Source organism: Nannobrachium achirus (assembly GCF_963921795.1).
Source record: "Nannobrachium achirus genome assembly, chromosome: 2".
NCBI lineage: Eukaryota > Metazoa > Chordata > Actinopteri > Myctophiformes > Myctophidae > Nannobrachium > Nannobrachium achirus.
In genome coordinates this window covers 64,227,933-64,254,643 of record NC_137811.1, presented here as the reverse complement: position 1 = coordinate 64,254,643, position 26,711 = coordinate 64,227,933, and the positions used below count along the sequence as shown (strand labels likewise).

At 41.0% G+C, this 26,711-nt stretch overlaps 1 protein-coding gene across 1 annotated transcript in view; it reads left to right on the top strand.

The window, feature by feature from the left end:
* osbpl3b (oxysterol binding protein-like 3b) overlaps positions 1-26,711 on the top strand; it is a gene marked incomplete at both ends in the record, with an annotated part of 82,834 nt that overhangs the window by 16,748 nt on the left and 39,375 nt on the right. The window contains 6 exons of the mRNA XM_080746854.1: positions 886-999; positions 7,778-7,945; positions 11,118-11,241; positions 15,183-15,286; positions 16,845-16,937; positions 19,670-19,832. Coding sequence (XP_080602980.1) covers positions 886-999; positions 7,778-7,945; positions 11,118-11,241; positions 15,183-15,286; positions 16,845-16,937; positions 19,670-19,832 — 766 coding nt within the window. The remainder of the gene's footprint in view (positions 1-885; positions 1,000-7,777; positions 7,946-11,117; positions 11,242-15,182; positions 15,287-16,844; positions 16,938-19,669; positions 19,833-26,711) is intronic.

The window sequence follows — 26,711 nt, the reverse complement described above, 5'->3', positions numbered from 1 at the left end:
TACATGCTCACAACGCCTCACAACGTTGTGAGCATGTAGATCGGCTATTTTCACAATAGAACTGTGTTGTACAAATATAATGCCTCAACTCTTGATGCTCGTCAGGGTGGGGGGTCCCCAGTTCAAATATGATTATGTAGGAGGTCGTGGCCTGAAAAGGTTGAGATTGAGAACCAAGTCCACCACTATTATTCCTGGACCGGTCTGGTCTGATCTGATAACATGATACTGATGCTGGTATCAGCATTGTTGAACATCAGAATCTTCTTTTTCAACCAAGCACCTCTGCTACTAAGTGTGTCATTAGGACAGTTATGTTCATAGCATTATGTTGCTTTTGCATAGACGCTATTGATTGATTGATTTAACTCTGAAAGTGTAAAAGCACTTAAGCCCTATTTCATACTTTGCCTATTCGAAAATAGCCGATCTTCAGCTTGTAGATCTGCTTTGTTGTAGGGGTCATCACCATGACGACTTGTGATGGACGTTTCTGCCAAATTTCTATTTTCTATTTTCCAATCTTTTCTATTTTGCAGTCAATAATATTCTCATAAAACACATAGACCTATGCCTACAGTAAATCTATATTAGTGGACTCATAATGTGCCTTATTGACGGCAATATGCTACACATTTAAAAATGTTAGTATTTCTGAAATAATTAAATCAGTGTCATAGCTATTCTGAAGAAAATCAGGAGAGCATTTCAATAATTGGGTCTTATCAGTACATTAAGTGCTTTCATTGCAAATTACGTGATCAAAATAAGAACATTATAATATTATTTGTTTAATAAATTAAAGAAATCCACAGAAATAATTTGTCTGTGTGCAGACACGTTAATGACCCCTGCTTTGCTGTATCATTCATGCTGTCATTGTAGATGGAGAAAGGGAAGTTCCATGGCTGCATTGATGTGGGTCTCGCTGTCATGGCCATCAAGAAGAAATCCAACTGTATTGATCTGGACGCTGAAGAGAACATCTATCACATCAAGGTAGTAATAATCCATTGCAATAATTACATGAATCCTAGCATAATAAATTACTTTAATGTTACATGTAGGCCTATCTTCATATTTATTATAGTGTAGGGCTGATCTTCATTAGTCGATTAGTCGACTAATTGATCGAAATGGGTCTGGGACAAACAATCTCTTAGTCGAATAATGTTTTTTCCCTTTTTTTCCATGATTCAACTGAGAGATTGGCCTAATTTGTTAGGGAAAAATAGTAAAAAATAGGATACTGTATATATCTCTGCTGTCGGGCCGAAACTCCAAAATGTTCATTTTCGGGAAAATGAGTTCAAGTGGAGTTTTTGGCTTTTTACTACTTTTGATTGGTTAAATATTATTTTAACCAACACACAGACGTAAAGGGTGTTCAATAGCACATACGGTATTTATGAAAAAAGAGAGGGCCAATCAGGTGGAGTTAGCTGGCTTGGCAGAAAGTGTGGAGTTAGGAGGTTTTGTCCCAAGCACTTTTTACTACTTTCCATTGGTTCAGTATTATTTTAAGCAACACTCAGATGTAAAGGGTATTCAATAGCCCTGATGTGTGCCAAAAAAAATCTAAAATCTCAAAAATTGAGACATCTATCTTAGAATAGATGTCGACGTATTTCACAGTGTAGACACATAATTGCCTTCTTTGATGCTTTGACGATGCGTCAACAAGGATCTTTTTTTTGGATAAAAAAAGAAAGATGGATAAAATGCATCACAATTGAGCCTGGGAGTAAGTGTAATAATTGCAATAGGATAAATGTAATAGTATTATATTACATTTATCCTATTGCAATAAGTACACTTACTCCCAGGCTCAATTATTCACAGTTTATGTAAATATAGGCTTTCTAGCAGGCACGCACGCATGCACGCACACACGCACGCACGCACGCACACACGCACGCACGCACGCACGCACGCACGCACGCACGCACGCACGCACGCGAGCACACACACACACACACACACACACACACACACACACACACACACACACACACACACACACACACACACACAGACACACACACACACACACACACACACACACACACACACACACACACACACACACACACACACACAGGTAGTCCATGGGCCATACGAGATGTCGGTATTGGAAAGGTGGCAAAGGTTATCATGCATTTTTGAAAAGCTCTATATATGTAGATTATAATTTGGTATGATAACCCTTTCTGAGACACAGCTAAATTGGTGTTATCAGCTGCTAGAGTTGGTGTCCCATTAACTTTACATTACAGGGAAAAAAAGCAAAAAAAAAAGATCTTGCTTTAAGTATGTTACTTAAAGCAGATTAATGTTTTGCTTTTTAGAGGCACCTTCTGCTCCGCCAATATCTGTTAAAGTGTCCTTCAGCAAACTACTGCATTAGAAGGTTCCCAGTGCTTCCAGTGAATGCAGATGTCACAATAATGCTGGACGGAGATATACAACATTGAAATAGGAACATTTTCACTTAAGCAGGAGTTTTGTTTTAGTATGGATGTACTAATCTAATCTAATATAATCTACACAGTAATCTAATCTAATCTGTGCAGTATTGTAGTAGTTTGTCCTACTGCTTTTCACTGCAGGTATTCTCCTGTTATGTTACACACATGATTCAAATGGATTTAACAGATTAAATACGGGTTTAACATGATTTCTTTTCATATTGACAGGCTCAAAAAGAGGATTTTGAGAGGGGTTTTATGCGCTTTAGGGTGAGGAAAATTGTGTTCTTAAAGGACCATACTGCCGTCAATGCATGTCATTTTGTCTAGTCATAGCCTCAGTCAATATATCGTACATAAACATAGACTGTTGCATAGTACTATTACTATTTAATAGACTATTAGTATTAGGATGCAATTTAAGCCACATTTAGTCGACAATGGTCTCTAGAGAAAACTGCAAAGGTTCTCACGTTTTACTCTGCGTTTTTGTACAAGTTTTGTAAAATGTGTGACACTCGCCTTGTATTGAATGCTAAAAATAGATGGTGTTTGACTACCAGGGGAGTTGTTGAGCACACAGTGTCAGAGGGGAAAACCACGCTCTCTGACCTGCCTGAATGTTAATGAGAGTTTTATTAAAAACAAGAAAAGATAATACAGTGCAAGCATGAATTCATATCAGGACGAACCAATCTGTGTCAGAGCAGGATGGAAAGTCAAGAATACCATTCGACACATCTCATCTTCAACCTCATTAGACTCCACACCCCCAGCTAAAGACAGGATTCAATTAAGTCATAAGTTGATGCCTCGCACAAAAGAAAAGATTAGATGATATAATTAGCTCTTAGCAGTGCAAATCCAAAAGCGAGAGCATTCCATTCTTCAGATAAGGAGTTTTGACTTTCAGCACACACTGCTTTCTGAGGGTATTGTGACCTTTACTGTGTATTTTATTTTTATAAACATAACATCCACTATGAATCCATCACACAGGTGGTCTCCTCATACAAATACCTATTGGTGGTTTTATTGACAGGGTTCCCACGGTCATGAAATTCCTGGAAATATTTTGAAATTAGAAAAATATTTTTCCAGTATACTGGAAATGTTTTGGAATTGATCAAGGGTCCTGGAAGGTCCTGGAAAAAATAGCTATGCATTGTCTTTGGTTATTGATTTTGTTAATACCTCTGTAATGACATATTAAACATTGGCCAAATTGTCTCATATTAGAGGCAGAAATTGTGAAAATAGCAGATCTACATGCATGTAGATCAGCTATTTTCACAATAAAACCGTGTTATCAAAATTCCTCTACTCTTAGTGCTCGTCAGGGTGCCGGGGTCCCCAGTTGAAATATGATTATTTGCGACTAGTAAGCGACTCGTTATTGAGCTGAATTATTGTTATATAGTCCTGGAAATTGGGTTAAATATTCTGGAAAAGTCTTGGAAAGGTTCTGGAAATTAATTGGTAAAGATGTGTGGGAACCCTGTATTGACAACTCATTAACATTAACAAGTTTGGATGTAGAATTCATGGCGTGGGATCAAAAATGTAAGTTAGTCTTTTATGTGGCAGTCTTACAGAACCTGATCAGATACGGTTTGGTAACGTCTCTGTGGGTGAGACAGCGTCCATCCTTGCAGTTTGCTTACAGACAGGCTACCCTAAACTAAAGCACGCCTAAAGGATTACTGTCCCAGAAGGGAAGAGGTTCAAATGGATTAAATGTATTTTGTATTATTATAGCAGGTGTGTGGCCCTGTCTTTCCCTAATGGGACTGATCGTGGGTAGCTAGCTGTATACTGGGTCGTAAAGTTGGGACTTGATCACCCTGGCTGGGTCACCTGAGCGAGGGGTATGATGTTGTGAGACCCGAAACCCCTATGACTTTGAGTTACACCACTGAGGATATGTCCCAGGTGCATCTATGCAATGTTTTTTCGTTCTTGTTATTTTATCCCAGTCTCAATAAAACGTTTAAATATCATCAGATAAGATAGCGGATACTGGAGGGTCTTTGTTTTTAATAATAATAATTTAGTCCCATTTAGTTGTTTCGGGGCTTGTCAGTACACTGACACTTACTGTCTGTTTGTGAAATTATGTTCTCTCGATGTAACCCAACCTAACTATTAGGTTGGGTATCTTGCACAGGGACACTTGGACAAAGACCAGTGACCTTCTGATAGCCAGACGGTCTCTCTACCAACTCAGCCACGGCCGCTCCAAATCCCTTTAACTAAAGGGATTTGTCGAATTGTTGAATTTCCAGGGGGAAAAAACCTAGACAAACAGAGAAACAAACACATCAATAAAAGCAAAGATCTGCACAAATCCCTTATATTAAAGGTATCCCTTTAGTTTAAGGGATGTTTTATTGATACGTTTGCTTTTCTGTTTGTCTATGTAGTTTTATGAATCTTGCATTTTTTTTATTTAATAACATTATAGTACGTTTTTTATACGTGAGAACGATGTTGTCTTTTACGACTGCAGCATGGGTGAAAGCCCAAGCTATATTTTGCACTTTATTTCGAATCTTAATTCGTATGCTGTATACCAGGGGTCTTCAACAGGGGGTCCGGGACCCCTAGGGGGTCCTCAGAGTTACTACAGGGGGGCCGCTAAATCTTTGTGTGATAGGATAATTCTTTTAGATTAACAACTTGAACCCTCACATCCCTATTCTGAGGAGAACTTTGGCCTAAAATAGCAGATTTAGAAGCTCTCAACGCCTCAAGCTCGGCTATTTTCTGCAAATAGGTTTGGTGTGGAGGTAAAAAAAAGAGCAGACCAAGTACCGAGTGATAGGTCAAGTTTACAAAGTATCGACAATATAATTTAAGTGATGAAATGTCTGAAAAAACACATTAACACAAATCCAACATCGACTGATGACAGTGCTGTCAAACATGTCTATGAATCTATCTATGAAATCGATGAAACTCTGAAACACGGTTTTATACAACATGTAGAGGGGGTCCCTGCTTCATCTCTCTCTCGGCTAAGGGGTCCTTGGCCTGAAAAAGTTGAAGACCCCTGCTGTATACCTTGAGTTGTAGACATAGACAATGGGCTGAACATGCCAGAGCAGCGGTATGGTCCTTTAACTGTTTACATGTATTTTGAGTTGACAAGTGAATTATTAGTTCTCTCACAAAGCGCATATGGCTGCTGGCTATCACAATTGTTATGTAAATGAACTCTGATGGTGTGGACTTTTATAAACACTGTTTATTGAAGTCCTGAGGAGGTCATGCATGGGTTATTTCATTTACTATTGTCTCATTTCATTGCCGCAGTAATCACTTCCATTGTTGAATGACCTTGTGTGAAAGAAGGTGGGGAACAGGGAAGTACATTAAGGCTCGTGCTGTACCTGTGTGTGTGTGTGTGTGTGTGTGTGTGTGTGTGTGTGTGTGTGTGTGTGTGTGTGTGTGTGTGTGTGTGTGTGTGTGTGTGTGTGTGTGTGTGTGTGTGTGTGTGTGTGTGTGTGTGTGTGTGTGTGTGTGTGTGTGAGAGAGAGGGGGCGCACATGTGCGTGCGTACTTACGTATGTATGTATGTTTTTTTTTTTTTTTTTTTTTTCATTTCTTGACCTTCCCTTGTGTTTCTTCATGTTAACATTAACAGTGTATAAACATATAGGCTACTAACTATCAATATACTATCACACAGACGCACATGCACGCGCATGCGCGCACACTAGGGATGCGAAGATATACCGGTACGGATCGTAATCGCGATACAAACGTCCGCGATACGGTCGAATCGGTTCATTCAGTGTGTACCGGTACAATAGACGGCCGAAATCGTGATGGATCGTACCGTGAGTGTCTGGATCGGTAAATTCCGCGATTGTATCGGTTCTTCCATTATAGTATTTCATTCTATCCTGTGTTTCCGAGGCGCCATGAATGCACCATCATCAGCTGTTCAACCCCCTCCCCAAAAGCCAGTCTTTAACGCGAGCTGCGACTCGGACAGACGGACAACATCTGCACTCTGCATGCAGGCAACCAGGGAGACAGACAGTGCAGCGAAATACGAGTGAATCAACACAGACGAAGACGAACTAGCAGCCCCACGGGTTAAAAAGATGCAAGATTAGTTGTACAGTACTTAGCTTTATATCATCCAAGTCCGCTGCGCTGATTGTTGTCACAGAGTAGCACAGGCTGATCGAGTGATATGTAATCAACAGCCGTTTCTTAGCGAATCTCCGACGGACAATTGATTGAGATCATCTTCTGCGCAATATTAACTGCACACACACACAACAACAATGTTGCTGGGTGTTGTAGGACTACTGCTTGCGTTTAAAACAAAGTATTTGTCACTGTTCTACAACTTTCCTGTTGATGCAAGCAACTCTCTCACTTGAAAGAAGCCTAATTTATACATCGCAGTACAAGGGTGTCGCACCTAAAATAGCAGACCTACAAGCTCACAATGCGTCGTGGATGCGACGCGCTGTGAGCTTGTAGATCTGTTTTAAAACATTTTGGCTATAAAAATGGCATAATCCTGGATTCAATATAATATAATATAATATAATATAATATAATATAATATAATAATACAAACCAGGGAGGGACTTTATTGTTTTTCAGGTCAAGGACCCCTTAGCTCAGACAGAGATCAAGCAGGGACCTTCGCTGTAGGCTAGGCATTATAGCCTACTGTATCACACAAATATTTGGCAGGCCCCCTGTAATAACCCTGGATTGGGGTCCCTGACTCCCAGTTGAAGACATATAGGCCTACTAATAATGACATAGGCCTTCTATATGATTAGTTATGAAACAATTCTACAATAGCCAGCAGCTTTGTGTTCTCCCAGAATACTATAGGCCTATGTTGGGTTGTTAGACAGAGCCTAGTACTACAGTGAAACAATAAATTGCCTTGAATTTAAATTTCATAAATTTTTAGTCGCTATGTTTTGTAAATTTTGGGATTTGGGCTTGAATCGTGGTGAATCGTGAATCGTATCGCATCGTATCGGGAACAGGGGTGGATCGTGATGTATCGTATCGGCAGGATTTCAATGTATCGCAATTATATCGTATCGCTGGCAGTGTATCGAGGTCCGTATCGTATCGCCTCAGTGGTCGAGATTCGCATCCCTAGCGCACACACATGCGCGCACACGCACGCACGCATGCACGCACGCACGCACGCACGCACGCACGCACGCACGCACGCACACACACACACACACACACACACACACACACACACAGACACACACACACATATAATAGTATTGATAGTATATGTTTCCTTCTTTTAGATCAAGTCTCAGGAGCTGTTTGATGAGTGGGTGAGCCAGCTGCGTCACCACAGACTGTACAGGCAGAACGAGATGGCTGTATATCCTACTGACAAGCCCTACTACTACACCCCCCACTACACTGCACCAGGCTCTCCTACCAGGGGAGACAGCGCCACCATGAGGAAGGTAAAAACCACAGGGGAAAAAGGATTCCAGCAGTGGTGGGAAAAGTACTTACCGGTACATTCTTTACTTAAAGGGAGAACCATTACAATAATATAACTCAAACTTTCAAGGTCTCCCCTTAACTCTGACAGTGTAGAAATGGAACCAAATGAACCTGTCAGGGTTCATTTGGTTCCATTTGTACACTGTCAGAGTTACAGACTTGTATGGGTCAATTCAGACCCCCCTAAAGGAATCCTGGAATCCACTTTGAGAACCGCTGCCTAAAGGTGGTTGCACACTGCACTGCGTGTTTTCGTTGCGTTTTGGAAATCCGAAAGCCGTAGGCCAGGGAGAGAGAGAGGAAAGAGAGAGAGAGCAAGGGACTCAGTGCGACAGCTGCGAAAATCGGGAAAAATCAACCCTGGTCCGAAAATAAATACGAAACGGGCGGCAGTGTGCAAACGTGATTGACATAACGTGAGGTTGATTTTTTTATTCACACACTCCGAAATTCACTCCGATATTCGGCCCGAAAAACGCAGCAGTGTGCAAAGACCTTTAGAGGAGTTGTGTGGAGAACTGGAGGATTGATTTTGGGGTTTGTATTGCAAAGTGATGACATCATCCCAGTGCACTTTGCAATACAAACCCCAAAATCAATCCTTCAATATTGAAAATGGGTAGTTTATCCCCTTTAAGTAAAGGTATCGATGCTGCAATATAATACTCTGTTACAAGTAAAAGTCTTGGAATTCTACATTTACTTGGGTAAAAGTACAAAAGTATTGGTATCGAAATGTACTTGAAACTACCAAAAGTAAAAGTAGGCCTACTCAGTACGTAGAATGTCCCATTTAAAGTTTTCAAATGTATACAAATATTTTGAAAATAGCTAATCTACAAGCTCACAATGCGTCGCATCACAACACATTGTGAGCTTGTAGATCGGCTATTTTCAAATGGTCGAAATGTATATAGGGCTTAAGTGGTTAATGTTTATTGTGTAATAATAATCAAAATCTACAAAGTAACTAGTTACTAATGTATTCAAATAAATGTTGTGGAGTAAAAGTGCAATATTTGGATCCGAGATGTAATAGAGTAGATGGAGCCGTTTAGGTCTACAAATGCAACCCATGAGTACAAATACCTCAAAGTTTTACTTAAGTGCAGTATCAAGTATCAAATTTGAACCACATTCCTACTGTAGGAGGTTTGAAATGGGAATCAAATCTGGACACTCGGACACTGAAGCCTGATTTATACTCTACAACAGGGGTGGGCAACTTTGATGATGGAGAGGGCCACTATATTTCCACCTTCACTCCAGAGGGCCACATTGCATATTGCTAAGTCCTACTTTGGTATTCTAGTATCTCCTACAAAAGAAGCAAAAATAGCAGATCTACAAGCTCAAAACGCATCGCAGCGCGATGTGTTTTGAGCTTGTAGATCGGCTATTTTTGCTTCTTTTGAATTCGAATCCTGACTTATTTTTTGTTATTTTTTAATTGGTATCCTGAAATGTAACATTTTGATTTAATTTCAAACGCATTTAGTTATACACTCATATTAAATGAATGAACTTAAATACAAATGTATTGAATTTACATTAAAAAAATACATTTTAATACTACTATAATCATTAAGCTACTAATATAGACTGATGGAATTAAAGCAGGTCATGTTTGGAATTGTAACAGCTGAAATCAATAATATATCAGTATTCCGGTATTAACCTGAGGGCCGCATTAAGTGAAGGCCAGTTGCCCATGTATGCTCTACAAGGTGTCGATTCGTCATGTGTTGTAAGCCTGTACATCCAATCTGATCACTTACAGCCAACAGTGTCTGTAGATAGCCAGTCCTAAAGATTGCATTTGTTAAATAATTTGAAGTTGCTTGAAAGCCAGAACATGACCTCAAAGCCTTGACTCTCAGTATTACGACTTTGTTATGCACTTCACGTAAACAAATTACAATAGTTGTCATTTATTAGCAATGTGAGGACAGTTGATGGCTTGTGTATTTATTTCACTGGTCCGATTGGACAATAACAGCTAAGATGTCCGTCCAAAATATTCACTTGTCCAGGAGATAAGGCGGACAAGCGTTCATGTCGAAGGTTACGTTGTTTTAGTCTTTTACTGAAATGTTCATCTTTAACCCATTTAGGCCTAGAATTATTGACTGCTATAACCAGTGAAAAATAGCAGATATACAAGCTCACTGCGCGGCACCGAGTGCCGCACTGCGAGCTTGTAGATCTGCTATTTTTTGAAAAAGTCGTGAAAATGTGTGCAAATCTTTGAATATAATATGTATTTTCAAAGCAAACGTTTGTAACTCAAATGTTGCTTCTGGGGGTGGTCCCTGGAACTAAATATTTTGAGATGGGGTCCGTGGCCAAATAAATATCATTTTGGGGATCTTCACATTAAAAGGTTTTAGAACCACTGACATAGTAGTCTCTCAAGAACAGACTAACTGAGCTCCAGTTAAGTGAAAGGGACCTTTTCTTTGACGATGGCTGGCCAGATTACAGTTAACAGTTTCCAGTTTAGGCATTTAGCAGACGCTTTAAATCCAAAGCGACTTACAATAAGCAAATAAACATCACAATAATAAACAAGATTAAGTGTCAGTACATCAACAGCAATATAACAAATGTAAATGAATATATATATAGAAAAAAAAACTATATAATCCGTAAAAAAAGGTTTCTAAAAACCTAAAAACAAATGCTAACTAGCTTCGTGTATGGTCATTGATTTTTCCAGTAGTGCTAAGGGTTTAGGTGGAGTCTGAAAAGGTGAGTCTTCAGTCCTCGGCGAAAGCAGTCAGATTGCTGACATAGAAACATAGGTTCTTCAAAAAGTCTTAGAAGGATTCAAAAGACACTTATAGAATCGGGTCAAAATTCTAATTTTCACGATTTTTCAAAAATAGCAGATCTACAAGCTTACAGCGCGGCACCGAGTGCCACGCTGCAAGCTTGTATATCTGCTATTTTTCAATAGTTAAAACATAAAATAATGATACACTATAATGTGTACCCGTTTTGAATGGGTTTTAATATACATAATCTTATAAATATAAGGTCAGACCTTTTGCTATCATTTCCCTGTAATATGCAGAGACGGGCCGTTATTGACTTGACCTTCTTGGTGTGTTTCCTGTGGATTTGCAGCGCATGTCTCTGGCCAGGCAGCCATCTGTTCAGGGCACAGGAACCTTCCCCGGGAGCTGCAACAGTCAGGCCAAGGTAGCCGCCTGGCTGCAGTCCTCCGATGACATGGACAAGTGCGTCGAAGGTGAGAGGCAGCCGCCACCCCTGACCTGTCTGTGGACGTTCAGGTTTAGATTATATTTTAGACAGGAACCCGTGGGCCAGGAATTGGAGAAAGTCTTATACAAGACTCTGGCCGCCGGCCAACATCAAAATGGGGTTGTTGAGATTAAGTGGTTCGATGCACTCTGCTCACGTACCGTAGCAGTGATTTGTAGAGACCCGTAGTAGCAGGGCCATGAAACCCCAGGCTGATTGTGTCGTTTGTTCTCTAGTTCAGGTTAAAAACTAAAGCAGATAAAAAACATGGCAGAGGCAGACCAGTAAGTAACACCAAGCAGATTTTGCACCAAACAGATTTTCATAGGTGTGTCCAATGCCAATGTGCAAGCATGACAGACAGTGTTGACACACCTGAAATCTGACACGCCCATTATTAATTTGATCTTACATCACTTTGTACTATTGTTCTAGTGCATATTATGTCAAACTCAAGGCCCGGGGGCCAAATCAGGCCTGTGAATGAATTATCTTTGGCCTGCGGGATGATATTTAATTACTATTAGAACTGGCCCACAGGTATACTACAAGTCCCACAAAGCCTGCGTTTTCACTAAAAATGTCTAAATGAAAGGTGAACTCTGAAAACAGGGGTTTTCAAGCCAGGTGGGATGCAGAGTACATGTTCACGGATGCAAAGGGCAAACCTGTGTCTTCTCTGTGGATTTATTTGATTTACTTTCTAATTTTACTATATGAAAGCAGTGATCGGTGAGGATCATAGAGTAGAAAACCGAGCTTTAATAATGCATTTTCAGTTTTTAATGCATGCAGTAAAATTTTTGCATTTATCTTGCTTATTAAGGGACATATTTGATTTTTGAAGGAAAGATACTTTTTTGCTGTTTGCTTGTTGAAAAACGTTTTTCACTTGAGATTACTGACAGAGCCATAAGTAAATATTGCAACTGATTGAACCAGTCTGGCCCTCGACTTGTACAATTTGTTTTACTTTGGACCTCTGTGTATTTGAGTTTGACATCCCTGTTCTAGTAGTAGTCGTTTTACCCTGCTGTCGTTTTTAACCTGAAGTGGGAAAAAAACTATACAAAACTAGAAAGATGCAATTGGAAATTGCAAGTGTGGTTGCCATGACGCGAATTTTGCAAATTAATTTCGTTGAAATTTCCCCATTCAAGTCAATTGTGAAATCTGATTCACTAATAAATGAATGGCTATATATGGAGAACCTCTGTGTCAGTCCTGACCCCTTTATGCCCATACTGTATATGGAGATCCCTGATGTCATCAATATTAAGCCCATATCTTGGAAAGCCCATACATGGACATACTTTGTCAGTCTCATGTGATCTGATGATGTCAGACGTCTATGATGTAACTAACTATTAATTTAGTGAATGTCTGTCCGTCTGACCAGCTGCATGCTGACATCACTGATACTACACAGTTTCGCCGCCATGGTAACCGTCTGTCTGTATGATGACATCGCTGGTACTAATTTAGCGAATGTCTGTCCGCCGTCTGTCTGCAGTACTCTGACGTCATACTCGATGGTAGATGGAATAAAGCCGGACAAGTACTATATAGTGTGGGCAACCACACTAATAATGAGTCTATGGTTTCATGCCAGGTTCTTGCTACTGCTTCTATTGTGTTACATTTGTACAGTACCATTCTCATATAATGCAACATTAATCTCAATATATGCCCCATTCTAGGCATTTTCATGCAAAAATGAATAAATAAAAATACAAGCATGCCTGTTGATTGGCTATTATCACTATTTCTTAAAGTGGCAGTTCAGTCAAATAAATATGATAACAAGTGTATTCCCAGTTTGTCACACAACAGAGTAATGTATTATTAACCAACAGACAAAATTTGAATGATGAAAAAAATCGAAAAGTTTGAAAAGTTATGTTTCAAAATGTTTGAAATCCAATACAATATTTCTCTGGCCTTTCTTCCAAGGACTGTAGGGGCGTGGCCTATGTACAGCATGAAGCCACGCCCATTCACGGAGATATCTGCTTCCGTTTTCAGGGGCGTTAAAAAAGTACTTTTACTCAAAAAAGTAACTAAGTACATTTACTCAAGTACTGTAATTAAGTACCATTTTGAGGTACTTTGACTTGAGTAGGCTATATATTTTTTTTCCAAATGAAAAAAATAAATAAATAAAAGAAAAAAGCTCACAATGTGTCGAGCTTGTAGATCTGCTATTTTCAAAATATTTGATACATTTGAAAACTTTTGCAGTAGTAGTGATACTTTTACTCAAGTAAAATATTTGAGTACTTATATTACTCACTATAGATAGATGATATAGTGCTATACTAACATAGTACTCACTTAATATTTGAGTACTAGTCACAATGCTGTAATATAAAGTTCCAATTGTTTTTTACAGGTGTTCAGAAATGACTATTATACATGTTTGATATGTCTATAAACAAATAGCTTAATTCCCTGAACTGGGCCTTTAAAGTACAGTATGGAGCTTAAGCGTTTAAATCAAAGAAAACACACTCAAACCAATAAAGGTGGAAGACCAGACATCTGTGTTTGAAGGGTCCAGTAATGGCCTGCTGTTGAACTGTTTATGCATGTGTGCTTTATTGAAGCCATTCAGTGGAGAGATACGGTACATCAAAAGGAGAGGGACGGTGAAACGCTACACTGATTAAAAGCCACCAGCTGGCCAGGTCGACAGGGTGCCTGCTTCTACAGTGCCCTTGAGATTTCCTGCTTACACTGTGTATACTCTTTGAACTCCATCAACTGCAAATAAAAGGATTCAAGGAGTTTTATGTCATAGTCATAACACACGTAGAAATGATGTCATATAGCAAGGGTCTTCAACAGGGGGTCTGCGACCCCTAGGGGGTCCTCAGAGTTACTACATGGGGTCCTCCAAATCCTTGAGTGACTTTTTCATATTAACCACTTGAGCCCTTGCGTCCATATTCGGAGAACTTTAGCCAAAAATAGCCGATCTACAAGCTCACAACGCCTCGCAGCACGAGGCGTTGTGAGCTTGTAGATCGGCTATTTTCGGCAAAGAGGTTTGGCGCAGAGAGGAAAAAGAGCAGACTGAGTACAGAATTCAAGTCAAGTCAAGTCAGGTTTAAAGGGGTGTGGCTAGCGATGCAGGGTCTGGAACTAGGCTAGGTTCAAGTGGTTAAATATCTGAAAACACAAATTGACATGAATCCAAAATACACGCTGTCAAACAATGAAACTATATGGAATCCATGAAAAGGTCGTGGGGGTCCCTGCTTCATCTCTCTCTCAACAAAGGGGTCCTTGGCCTGAAAACTTTGAAGACCCCTGTCATATAGTACACTACTGACATGGTGCAGCTTGTCAGCACTGAGCACCTGGAGCGTTGACATGTCGCTCCAATACTCCGTCATTGTTGTCCTCTCACAGGGACACAATAGAGAAACGAAGCCATGTCGTCATTTGTGCGTAATGACGCCCTCTAGGGGGTTCATGCTGGTATTGTTTTGTATTCAAATCGCCATTGGGAAATTTGCGATTGCCGCATATGAGGACTGTGTTAAAAAAATAAACACACCATGTGCGCGTTTCTGTCAGCGGGGGGGTTCTGCATAGTTTATGATATTCATTCATATCTGATATAGCCTGTTGTCAGAGAAAATGTAATCAACGCTGTCCTAAATGTTGGAAACTACAGAGAGACACTCGTGTCTGGGACAGACTGTCGCTGAGAGCATGTCCGCGCACATGGTGTGTTTATATTTTTAACACAGTTCTTATATGCGGTGATCGCAAATTCCTCAATGGCGATTTGAATACAAAACAATACCAGCATGAACCCCGTAGAGGGCGACATTTCACGCCATTTCACGGAAGTGACATCACACTTCGCTGCTGAATAGACGTATTGAATTATATCTGTTGCCTCGTCTGTCTCCACAGACCTGTCAGCGTGTGAGTCCTACCTGATGGACCTCACCCATCTGCTGCAGAGCATGGAGGTCCTGCACCGCACCTACTCTGCTCCTTCCATCCAGGCCTTACAGGTCAGTGGCATTGTAAATTAAACCCTACCTACACTAGGGCATTCACAAATAGTGATTTTTAGTATTCGAATTATTCGACCCCAAAGTATTCGAATAGTCAAATATTCGACAGGACTGGCCAAACTGTCAAATATTAAGTAAGCAAGAGGCGAACATTATGAAAATAGCAGATCTACATGCTCACAACGCCTCGCGTTGCGAGGCGTTGTGAGCATGTAGATCTGCTATTTTCACAAAATGTATCTGCGGAACCGAGTCACATTAAATGTAATACCTAAAATTCCAAGTGCTTGTCAGGGTGGGGGTCCCCAGTTCAAATATGTTTATTTTGGGGGTCACGGCCTAAAAAGGTTTGAGAACACCTGGTATAGAGCATTAACAAATTCATCCACCAGGGGCATTGTCAAATCATTCTTATGACTTCCTATCTAGTAGCCAAGCTTTATAAACTATATGTTTTTTTAAAGAGAAAACAATATAAAAATAAAAATACGCAAATATTCGACTTCGGTGAACAGCGTCGAATAGTGACTTTGATATTCAAATATTCGAATACTTGGTGAATGCCCTAACCTACACACACATGCACACACGCATACTGTATAAAAGTTCCTGTCTGCCGATTGGTCGTTAAGTCACCCACCACCACCTCAGACAAGGGCCTCCTGGTGACTCCCACAGCAGAGCTCATCACAAAAGGTGGCCGGGCTTTTGCAGTCCGGGCCCCTAAGCTTTGGAACAACCTACCTGTTGAACTAAGATGTGCAAAATCAGTGTGATCTTTTAAGTCCCTTCTGAAAACCCACCTCTATGTTAAATGCTTTTAGTACATTTTTGTGTCTATTTTACATTTTGTGCCTACTGTGCTATTTTGTTGTAGTTTTCCCTAAATGCTTATCATATTGCTCTTTTACCAAGCTCTTTTACCTTGCTCTGTAAAGCAAGGTACATATTATGACTATACTGTATGTCTGGAAATGTGCTAAATAAATGAATTCATTATCATTACCCTGCATTACATGCACCCACATGCACACACTGAGCAGGTAGGGATTCAGTGTTTTGCTCAAGGACTCTTCAACATTTCTTGGAACCGTCTGAGTCACTGGCACTCTTATGCTTGGTCACCAGCTTTCCAGCCCACACAGATTGTCACTGCTTCACATTACATTACAGCACTGTCTATACATTCAGGAAAAAAGGGTATTGTTTATATTGCATTGCAAACTAACCTCATACTGCATTCCTTTGAGTTCTGCATTTTGATTTAGTTCAGTTTTCAGGATGAAAACGTTCTATACAACGTGACTTGAACGGAAAAAAAAAACTTTTCCCATAACACGAATGAGGCGCTGGAAAGACACGGCCATGACATACTGAAGATAAACGATCGTTTCAGCAGGGTCTGCCTAATCTGAGTCCCCAGAAGTTTTTTTAGGGTCTGCCATGCTGAATAAAGAACATAATACAGACTGCCAGTCTGAGAAAGATGTCTCTATCAGAAAGCTTTCTAACCATTCTGTCGCTTCCTCCTCCACTCTTCTATCCTACTCACCAGGCCTCTGCGTTTGACAGCCCCAAAAAGGACAAAAGGCTTCCAAGAAAATGGCGCTCCAAGAACTACAACAAAGATGCCAAAAACACGCTCCAGGTAAACAGAGAGATACTGTAGGGTGTCCGTGGTCTTGTATACTGGTAGCTCAGATGAAATATGGATACAACCAGACCTGCATAAGACCCTAGGGCACTGACTGGGGAAACCTCACATTTCCAAAACTGCACATTTTCATGATTCAAATGAAAAAATACTGTACCAGATCTACAAGCTCAAAAGGCGTCACAATGCGACCCTATACTTTTGTGTGACTCTGCGCTGTAGTTTGACAAAGTAGGGCATTCGATAAAAAAAGAATAAAAAAATTGCAATATGGAGATACCGGTACAAGGTTTCTGTACTGTAATCGTGTTTATCGCAAAAACATTTGATTATGTAATTATTGTGATATACCTACTATAGTCGGCAGTCAAAAACAAAGATTGTGTTAATAATCGCAATATGATAAAGCGCACCTGAAGCATGCAGCCGTGTTGGAACACAGATGGAGTCAACACAGCTGGCTTAAAAGTAGATAAAAGCCGGTGGTATTGAGGAAAGCAAGGAGGTGCAGGTCTGACATTTTGGACATTTCTCAATAATTGTTAATGGAGGATGTGCATCTATTATTAATAACACTCTCTCTCTCTCTCTCTCTCTCTCTCTCTCTCTCTCTCTCGCTCTCTCTCTCTCTCATTGTTAATTATGTTTTGGTTTATAATGTATTTGGGTCCCGATGGAATTATTGCGGGACTAGACGGTACTTACATTTTGCTGCAGGCGGGAGCGGTCAGTAATTAACTGCGGGTGGTTGAAAATGAAACCATTACGGGAATGAGCAGGAATGGTCAGAAATCCAATGGGAGAAGCCAGACAGTCCTGCGCAGGGCTCTAACAGGAAGTGCATTCATGCAGTTGGAACGCATGAGGGATAGGAGCGACCTGAAAGCAATTTCATCAATGAATAACGGGCGTGACAGTGCCGGCCGTGGGAGGGGGCATTCCTTGCTGAATTTACGCTAAAGCTTAATTATTTTGGGCTTGCTGAAAGGCGAGACCAGCATGTTATACCAAAACTTTATAGGTCAAGTTTATTCTCCTCAAAAAACTGACCGACAGTACAAAGGCCCTTAGCCAATGAGGAGCAGCGTTCTTGGTGACATCACCACCAACAAGTTCAACCTTATATAAATAACAACAACACTCACATGAAATCTTTTTTAGTATGTTCCCCCAAATCTTTATATTCTATGGTTATTTTCCATGCGAGCCAACAATCTTACGTAGGAACAATATTTCTAGTTTATTTACCGGTATGTTAAATTATGTTGACTCCACAAAATGATTGTGAAAAGCCAGGGGATTCAGAACAATCTGTCCTTCCAAGTGTGGCAACACTCCTCCACCTGCTCTGGTAGAGCTGCTCACTACATAACAACACTCCTCCACCTGCTCTGGTAGAGCTGCTCACTACATAACAACACTCCTCCACCTGCTCTGGTAGAGCTGCTCACTACATAACAACACTCCTCCACCTGCTCTGGTAGAGCTGCTCACTACATAACAACACCCCTCCACCTGCTCTGGTAGAGCTGCTCACTACATAACAACACTCCTCCACCTGCTCTGGTAGAGCTGCTCACTACATAACAACACTCCTCCACCTGCTCTGGTAGAGCTGCTCACTACATAACAACACTCCTCCACCTGCTCTGGTAGAGCTGCTCACTACATAACAACACTCCTCCACCTGCTCTGGTAGAGCTGCTCACTACATAACAACACTCCTCCACCTGCTCTGGTAGAGCTGCTCACTACATAACAACACTCCTCCACCTGCTCTGGTAGAGCTGCTCACTACATAACAACACTCCTCCACCTGCTCTGGTAGAGCTGCTCACTACATAACAATGCAGGATTTGTTTACTGCTGCGTATGAAGCATTGCTGTTAATATCTCTGTAAGGCATATGTACTAAGAGCATTACAGTATGAATGGAACAGGTTAACAAGGACGACATGTTTTCTTTTTCAAGTTTCTGCTGCAACGTTTTTGCAAGAATTTATGAAAATCCATTCATAACTAGTCTATTCATAACTACTAACACAATAACACAATAACACATAACTACTAACACAAAATCCATTCATAACTAGTCTATTCATAACTACTAACACAGGTAATAGGCAGGGTGCAATAAACATTGTGCAAAGAGCCATAACGTTGTCAAAATGAAGACTGCGATTTGCCCATAGTGAAGTCAAAATCAATAAAGTTGACCAGCCATGATGAAGACCACTATTAGCATCATGAACATTGATAAGTGATCAGTAAATAATAAAATAAAAGCACTCGTGTGGTATATTAGGTAGTTGTGGTCGTCGGAGTGGTGGTCGGATTATCAACAAAGCAGTCATGCGTACTGTAAGAAGAACCACTGCTGCTTTTTGCTTGCATAAAAAGCAGGAATCAAAAGATGGGTATCAATTCTTATCGTGGGTTAATGGCTGATTAGTTAACGTCTCTAGCTTGCGATGCAACGCATTGTGAGCTTGTAGATCGGCTATTTTCAGCACGCAACCAAGTGTAAAATCAAGGCCTGGTGAATTTTAGTTGACAAAATCGACCGTGGATTTAGTCGACTAAACCCTTATGATATTCAGTCGACTAAAGCTAGACTGAAACTGAATCATTTCAGATGACTAAAATATGACAAAAACTAAATGGAACTTTATTCAAAAGACTGTGACTAAAACAACATCAAAATGTCCCTGTTGTTTCTCCTGCAGGTTCCTAGCTGTATCTCCTCTGGCTCCATGCGTCTCCATGCCTCCAACCCCAACCTGTCCTCTGCTGCCCTGGGGAACGACAACAACCCCCATCTGGAATCCATGGACTTCTCCGTTGACGTGACCAAGCTGCAGGAAGACTTCTGCCGCGTTGCCAGCAACTGTGAGTGAACCGCTCGCTTTCATTTAGCTTATTTTACTCTTTAATACATTTAGCAGCTCGGCTACTTTATATTTATGCTGGTGTTGCACACCGAAAAGACATCTACAAGCTTACAACACATTGCAATGGGACAGTTTGTGAGCTTGTAGATCTACTGTTTTTGGCACGCGACACCATACAGTAGTAGTACGACGGAGTATCCACGAGTTTCCCAATAAGCTTACGGGGGAAAAGGGCATAATAGCGAAAGAGAGACGCATTTTGACAAGTCCCGGAAAAGACACACTGTGATTGGCTGGCGTCGCCTCAGTGGCTTAGTGGACTTATCACTGTGCTCCCAATCCATGCACCGCCACTGCCACCGTGGACAACTTTCTTTCTATGGTGATAAAGTATAATTATTCTCCATGACAGAGGCGCGCCGTCTCAGGCGACCTTGAGCCCCATGAGACCGCGCCGAGCGAGCGGTAGCAAGCGAGTCGCCGGGCCGAGCGGTGCGACGGTCGCATGAGCCGACTCAGCGCCGTTACTGAGTTATGTTCCGTTATGGACAGAAAAATATTGGCCAGGGGCTCAAAGGGACGTCAGCCAATCACACCTGACAGGGTGGAGTTTGTCAAAATGCGGCTTCATATCGCTATTATGCGGGAAAAGGGGATGTGTTAATGTAGGCATCACTTCCTCCACACAGCTGATTCAAATCACTTAAAGGTGTATTCAGTGATAATGAAAGTGGCCGGGGGTCATCTTGTCCCTTACTGGCCTTACAGCGTGGAAATGTTTAGTTTTTTATAGATTTTTTACACCATTATAATGTTCTCGTTTTGATCATTAGACCCAATCACTGAATATCGGTAGGCCTACGTCTCCAGCTTCAGGATATGTATGATCCTGATTTACTACGAGACTGTGGCATTTTATGAGTTCAGTAGTTTACAATCTAGGCGTTTAGCAGACGTTCTTAATTCAGAGCGACTGTGGTTCTCAAAACCTTTATTTTGACCATCATAACTAACATCATAACATACAGTAACTATGGACATACTCTACCCTGATTGGTCGAGGACTGGCTGGCCACCTCTGAAAACAGAATCTAGCTATGCTCGTAACACGGGCCATGGTGGAAGTTCTTATATGGTCAGCACACATTCTAGTGAGGAGAATGAATGGAAAATGTACCAATTACATTTTTATTTGAATGAAATACAATCACTGAATATACCACCATGTAATCACCATGCAGAGATTCAGGTGTCACAGGCTCACAGCAGCAACAGCAACCAGTCAGAATGAAACAGCTAAGAGGAACAGGAAGTGATGCCCACCTTTCATGGGCTCATGGGACACAGTTCCTCCTAGAAAGTGTTTCTGGTTTAGTGAGTGGTATAGTTTGTAACGGTAAGAGAAGGAAACGGTAGCGAGGGTTTTGACCTGTGTTTTTCCAGAGCATGTCAAGAGAGAGTACTTGAGGGGCGCCCGCTGGCCTAGTGGTCAAGACGCATACCACATACTAGGCTATGATGCCTGCTGGCGTCGCCCGTTCGATTCCCGATCCGGACGACCTTTGCCACATGTCATTCCCCATCTCTCTCCCCATTTCCTGTCAGTCTACTGTCCTACCAAATAAAGGCATAAAAAGCCCAAAAACAAATCTTTAAAAAAAAAAAGAGAGAGAGAGAGAGCACTTGAGACACAGAACAGGAAGTGTTATAGATTTTCACATGTCTTTGGATACTAGGATTCTGAGTTAGAATTATCCTGCCTCAAAAGCTGTGTCATCGCCTCTCTCTCTCCCTTTTCCTTCACGTCTTTCTTGTCTCTCTCTCCGAACTCGATGACACAGAAATGCTCGCGAATAAATCGTTAAAACGCAGTGCTTATTTTGTCAACAGGATGAGTCGCCAAGGCGTCCCATGATGCTGTCACTTTTACATACCGAGGGTGGTTAAATGTGACATGCTGGGTACACTGGATACATTATTCAATGCAAAAATAAATATATAAGTGAAACAAGCTGTCGTTTCTGCGAGATTTATCAGAGCAATCGAAGCTCACCCTCCCCCTCCCTACCCCGCGTAGTCATACTGGCTACCGTTGTATTTGCATGTAAAAATACCACATGTGTGTCACAAGGGGGGGAAAGGTGGGACTGAGTTACTAGGGCCCAATGTGAAGGGATGTTAATTATTTTATACTTTAGCTATTGAAAAATGCAAATCTTTGTATTTTTTTATTTATTTTTTTCGTATTTTTAAGCGAACATTTGTAACTCAAATGTTGCTTCTGGGGGGGGTCCCTGGAACTAAATATTTTGAGATGGGGGTCAGTAACCAAATACATATCATTTTGGGGGTCCTTCACATGAAAACATTTGGGCACCACTGACAAAGAAACATCGTAAAAATAAAAACCATAGAAGGATTTGAAATATTCAAAGACTTGCACAAATTTTCACAACTTTTCAAAAACAGCAGTTCTACAAGCTTGCAGCGCGGCACTCGGTGCCGCGCATGCCGTGAGCTTGTATATCTGCTATTTTTCAATAGTTAAAGCACAAAATGATGCGTAATAATGCGTTCCCTGTCTAAATGGGTTAAACCCCCTCCTCCCCCTATGAAGAACATTCATGGGGGGCCACCGCAGTGAATCCTTGTACCCAGGGCCCAGAATTTGGTGAGACACCCCTGCACATGTGTTATTATTTACATCCTGAAACGTGACAGACGTGCTGCCGTGGTAGCTGTTAATAATTACTGGTAGTTTGTCACAGTTGCTGCTCATTAGAATTCTCTGAATGTGCCATGACAACATTTCCTTTGGCAGCGTTGCTAAAGTGAGACGTATTCAGCTCGTAAACCTCAGACATCTTGGCAGAATTAAAGTATATCTGCCTGAACGCAGCTCACAGCTCACGCCAGACACATGACGGGCTGTCACCACCATGGCGTTTTAGTTCAGAATGAATTGTCATTCAGATAATTGCGATTCATGATTGAATGGTGTGACAATAGAAATACAAATAAAGACATTTCTGTTTTACAAAGCCTATTAATGAACCATGCAAAGAAATGACCAATAATTAAAGTAAATAATGGCCACATAACTAATCATTTTATACTTTCGAAAATAAATAAAAAAACGTAGGAAAAGTAACTAATCTAAACAAGCCCACGCCACGACATGTGAGTTGTGAGCTTATTTTAAGTATATTTTAGTGACATAATAGGACCAAAAATGAGCATGAACAACTAGGCCTGCATGGAAGAATTACGAAGTTATGACATTTATGTTAATTTGATCCCAGCTGTTTTCATGCTGATGAATGAAAACGATTCTAATGATTATGCTACCAGGCAATTATGTAATAATTGTGACTGGCCTCTAGACACACAAAACCATCCAGATTGACTACCCTGCCTTTCTTAATGTCCAAATGAATGTGTTCATGTCCCAATGCCAGATGCCCGCGCACATCTTGAAATTAACTCTGTGTAATATAATGATGTCCCCATTTGAAACTGTGAGGCTTGGGATTGCTGCATGATTGACTCAATGAATGCAGCGACATGGTGCATCAGTGTTGCAATTAATCAGATAGCATAACGATCGGCTCTCAGGCAGTGCAGTGTGTGATAGATAATTGCCATGATCGGAGGTGTAATTATCTCTCGTTATGAGGTAGGAGGCTTAAATTGTCAGAGCAGTCACACAGCAAAAAAAGAACAAGATGACAGTAGCGTCATATAGCTAAATGTGAGGGGGATGTTAGTTTCGTGAATTCTGTTCAGTAATATTTCTGTTGTTACTACTGTATATATACCTGTAGCATTGTATCTTATGTAATTGAAATTCCATATCGTTGGAGATCCTGTCCATTTCCCTTAGACTGACCATTTTTTATATATATATATATATATATATGGAAATTACTTAAAATTATGAGGAAAGGTTTTGAAAAGGTGTCCAACACAAGTGGAGGAAGTTGCTAGTTGTAACTGTATTGACTGGACTTGGTATTGGCCGATGCAGTATTCAGAACTAACTCCATTTGCAAAGCTCTGGAAGCCTATCTGTTGTTAGCTGTGACATTAAATGTATATTGATGATATACTGTAGGTATTTAGAGTATGAGTTTACCTGGGTTGTCCTGACATCACAAAGCTGCTCATATACTGTATGATTATTGCATTATTATGTCACATTTAGCTGTTCAAACACAATTTTCCAACATTTTATGATATGTTTGAAAAGGACCGTTTTTTCCACAATATTTGAATTTCCAGTTATTAGTTCCAATTATCTGTTGCCCTGTGTTCTTTTCGTTATAGCGGCATGCTTTAAAGGACAACTTTATTTTTTTACAACAAGGGTTCATATTTTAGATTGTAATTAAAGAATATAAAAGATGAGTGTTAAGCCCCGTTTTCACTGAGTCAAACTTCTGGAAGTTTTTTCCAAAATGACGGCAATTTTGAAATTCACGCCATGTGAAAACGGCCACTTATTTTGTCTTCCGTTAGTTTTGGACTCCAAAATTTGACGGGAAAATACCTAGTAATTTTTGCTGAAAGTACTGGGAGAATAGACATTTCCCCACAGTGAAAACGGCATACCGTGTGTAAAGGCAATCGGTCTACAAAACTTGCCAGTGAGGGATATGGTAATTTGTGAAGCTCTTTCCATACGCGTTGCGGTGCAGTTGACAGTAAAGCAGGTCTTGAGTGCATTTAAAAGGTTTATTTGAAGCCAGAAGATGATGACAGCATATAACTTAAGCCGGGTGTTGCACGGTAAATTAACAACTAACTGGTGACTAGAAAATAAACAAAGTTAACTCAAAACAACTGAAAATAAACAACAAACAAAAGCACACACGCACGGTTGAAAAACTTTGTGGCTTCCCACTGTGATTGCCAATCCCTGGCAGCTGTGCCCCAGTGACACCCTAATGTAGACTAGTGCCAGGCTATTGGCCGACGCCCCACCTATGCCCAGGCCTAGTAGTAGTCATGGCAACCACATATCACAGCACCTTCAATTCAATAAATTCATTGCAATAAAAACAATCAAATTGGCTGCAACACTCCGGCCCCTAATTGTTACTGTATAAAAACATAACAATTCAACAACAAACAATATTGCAGCCAAATAAATTCATAGTCCACGTCAGTTCTTTCAAACCGTAATGTTCATTGTTCATAATCCAATAGGGTGGTTAACCCCAATAATAGAAGTTGGGTTTCAGTCTTTTCAGCTTCCAGTAGAAGCCAAGTCTTTGTAATCAGTCGCTCCAGGAGGTTGTACTTAGTCCAGACTTTAACAGACCGCACAAGTCCTTATCTGTTGGGAAAGGTCTGCAGTACCTTGCCCAACAGCCAGGATCCGCGAGGAGCATCAGAGTCCGCTACGATGACGACGTCTCCAGCGAAAGAAGTTCCTCTTGTCCTTTAGCCAACGCTGTCTCTCTTGCAACAGTGGTACGTACTCCCGCAGCCATCCGTGCCAGAAGAGATTGGCGGGGAGTTGAACTTGCCTCCATCGTTGTTTGGAATAAGAGTCATTTTTGTTGAAAAGCTCAGGTGGTAAAGAAGGTTTGCCTTTCAACAGGTGAATGTGCTTTGAAGTCAGTGGTTCGAGATGATTTGGATCCTCGGAGATTTTTGTAATGAGACGGTCATTTATCATGGCTTTGACTTTGTTCTTTTGTTGAGCTGGGTCAGGTCCACTGCTGGAAGTGAGGTGTTCAACTTGCACCCCACGAGAGGCCTTGTCAGCTGGGTTTTGTTTTGTGTCGAAGTACTTCCATTGTGAGATGTCTGTGACTTCTCTCATAGCAGAGATCTTATTGGCAACAAAGGTGTGAAAGCGCTTTGTTTTGTTCCTTGTGTATTTTAAAGCTTTTGTGCTCTCTGTCCAGAAGATTGAGTTGTACAGCTCTAGTTGCAGTTCTGCGTTCAAGCGTCTGTCAACTCTCCAGAAGATTGAGTTGTCCAGCTCTAGTTGCAGTTCTGCGTTCAAGCATCTGTCAACTCCCATTGCTAGCACAGCAGGTAAGAAGTTAGGATTTCTCTCCAATTTCTTCTTCAGGCAGAGGACCCTTTGCTCAGCCATTTCCGGGCAGTTGTCAGGCATGACAACATTGTCCTCGCTAAAAGGCAACTTCAAGTAGTGATGTCCACTTTTGAGTTCAGCTGAAGTGTTGACAACTTGTATGAACTTCAGATCTTTCTCGGACATTACTAGCTTGTCCTCTGTTGAGTTCTCGTTGAAGTTATGGTTGTTTTGCTGTACAAGCAGTTCCTCTTTGTGAGCAATGGAGATTCGGTTGGCTGTGATTGTGGGGCAGCTACTCCCACTCCTGTTGCCTCCTCTCAATGGTCCGTTGACAACCCATCCCAATCGGGTTCTAACAGCGTAGGGTCCTTTACCCCTGCTGCTTATCACTTCCTGTGGTTCCATTGCTTCTGGAGCGTTAGTTCCAATTAACAGCTCTACATCTGCATTGATAGCAGGAATTTCCACAGAGTTCAGGTACGGCCAAGCATATAGGTCTTCCTGTCGTGGGATGTTATCACGAGTCACTGGCATCTTGAATTGGGTGTACACATCAGGCAACTCAACATAGATGTCACCATTGAGTGCAGCTACTTCCAATCCAGAGATGACTTGACTGTCGACAAAACTTTCTTGATTCATCGTTTTCATTAGGAATTTAGTGTTCCTTCCTCTCACTTTCAGCTTCCTCATCAGTTGCTCAGAGCAAAAGGTGGATGAACTGCCAGGATCTAGAAATGCGTAGGTCTTTAAAATTGTGCTGCCTTTCGTTGCCTTGATCTTCACTGGCACAATTGACAAGACACAATCCTGTGCTCCGGCCCC